General features: G+C 59.5%; 2 protein-coding genes across 2 annotated transcripts; one reads left to right on the forward strand and one right to left on the reverse strand.

Annotated features, from left to right (window-relative positions):
* Positions 1-189: 189 nt before the first annotated feature.
* On the forward strand, positions 190-796 carry H310_15282 (hypothetical protein; the record flags this gene model as incomplete). The annotated part of the gene is made up of 2 exons (XM_008883267.1): positions 190-315; positions 383-796. 2 exons carry the CDS (start codon positions 190-192, stop codon positions 794-796), a joined length of 540 nt encoding a protein of 179 aa, XP_008881489.1.
* H310_15283 (hypothetical protein) lies at positions 681-1,303 on the reverse strand (the record flags this gene model as incomplete). Its single annotated transcript, XM_008883268.1, has 1 exon — positions 681-1,303. A coding segment is annotated over one exon (309 nt), but the record flags the coding sequence as incomplete, so codon positions are not given.
* Between the last annotated feature and the right edge of the window lie 292 nt (positions 1,304-1,595).

Raw genomic sequence — 1,595 nt, forward strand, 5'->3', positions numbered from 1 at the left:
GTCACATCGCGACAGCGCTCTCATTGCTCAGCCAACACACCCACTACTCGTGGTTTTGGGCTCAAAACCCTCGGACCTTCTCCCCGCCCTCGTGGGCTTCACCTCCACCATAGGGCATGTTGCATCGATTCGTCACTCTGTGATCTCCCCAGAACAGACGGCGACACGCACGTGACCACAACCAGTGCGATGAAGACCACGACGGCTGCGTACGAGACCGCGACTACGCAAATGACCATGTCTGGCCCTACTGAGATCAAGCTCGTGGCGCCAGTGCCTACAATTGCCACGTCCGTGCTGGCGATAGTTGAGCATGTGACCAGGGCGGTTGCGTCTGGGGCCCTCTCGCCCGGGCTGCCACGTCAACCCGTCCGCTTACCAGTTTGACTTGGAATGTTTGAAGGCCGATTTTCTTCCTCTGCCGCCGCCGCCACCTCTGGTCTTGTCAAATGGCGCATATGAGATGACTCATGCAACTGCTTCTGCAACGATGCCAGTCTCCGCCACGCAGCAGCTTGTTCACCGCTGTAACGGCATGATGAACGTTGAAGCGTGGCACCGGTTGGACGCGCTCACTTCGAGCAAGGCCATTCTAGCCACGAACGGCACGCATGGGCTGGATGCCGACGACAACCCATTCAGCTCGGTCGGCCGGCTTTCGACACCCACAAACAATGCCACAGTTCGCGAACCCATTCGGCGTGAATCGGGCGGGTGCTTCAGCGGGCCCAATTGCCTCGTGTACTTCGATTCACGTGTTGTGATGAACCAGTCCAAAGTCCTCCACACGTCGTAGCACCACCTTCCGATGCCGTCTACCACGAGTTCGACCAACTCGTTTCTGCCACAAACTACCAAGCCGTCCGTCCTCTCGCAGCAATTCATATCTGCAACGTCTCCGTCGTTCCTGGGACGTCCGCGCAGCCGCCGCCGACGTTCGCTATGACTTCAATCGGAGCCATTACACCCCGACACACCAGTTTGAGCACGTTTGTCACGTCGACACCGCATCATGCGCGTCAAAGCAACCACGTCCTGGAAGCGTCCACGACCCACCACTTCGACGCTGCCCAAGACGAATATGACGAGCTCGACACGAACGACGCGGGCAGCAGGCCCCTGGACACCATGACAGACAACCACCACCTAATGCAACACTCGCCACCTTTTCCGTCACGCCGCCGCCATCCGCACCGGTCGCTCGGTCCGTCAACGGACACCAACGACGGCCCAGCGTCTGCCAACAACCCGACTGCGAAAGGCAAGTAGCTGGCCAGCCTCGATTCGACGTTGTTGCTCCGAGTGACAATCCTGGACTGTTCCACGATGTACCACAGCCATAGCCCACCGTTTTGCCATCGATCGCCGCTGGTAAGGACCCCAGCCGCACATGCCAAGGCCGCGATCGCCGTCGGCGACGTCGAACAAGGACAGAAGTGGTCGATTCTGGCCGTCTCGACTGCCGCAGCGGCCGCCTCCCCCGGTCACATCCACGGGCACAACGATCCCATGGAGCGAATACTCGCCATCGAACTGTTCTCGATTCTCCCGCTCTGCCACAAGCCAGGTTTGACTGGAATGGACGACGACAACCA

Source organism: Aphanomyces invadans, assembly GCF_000520115.1.
Source record: "Aphanomyces invadans strain NJM9701 unplaced genomic scaffold supercont1.295, whole genome shotgun sequence".
NCBI lineage: Eukaryota > Oomycota > Saprolegniomycetes > Saprolegniales > Verrucalvaceae > Aphanomyces > Aphanomyces invadans.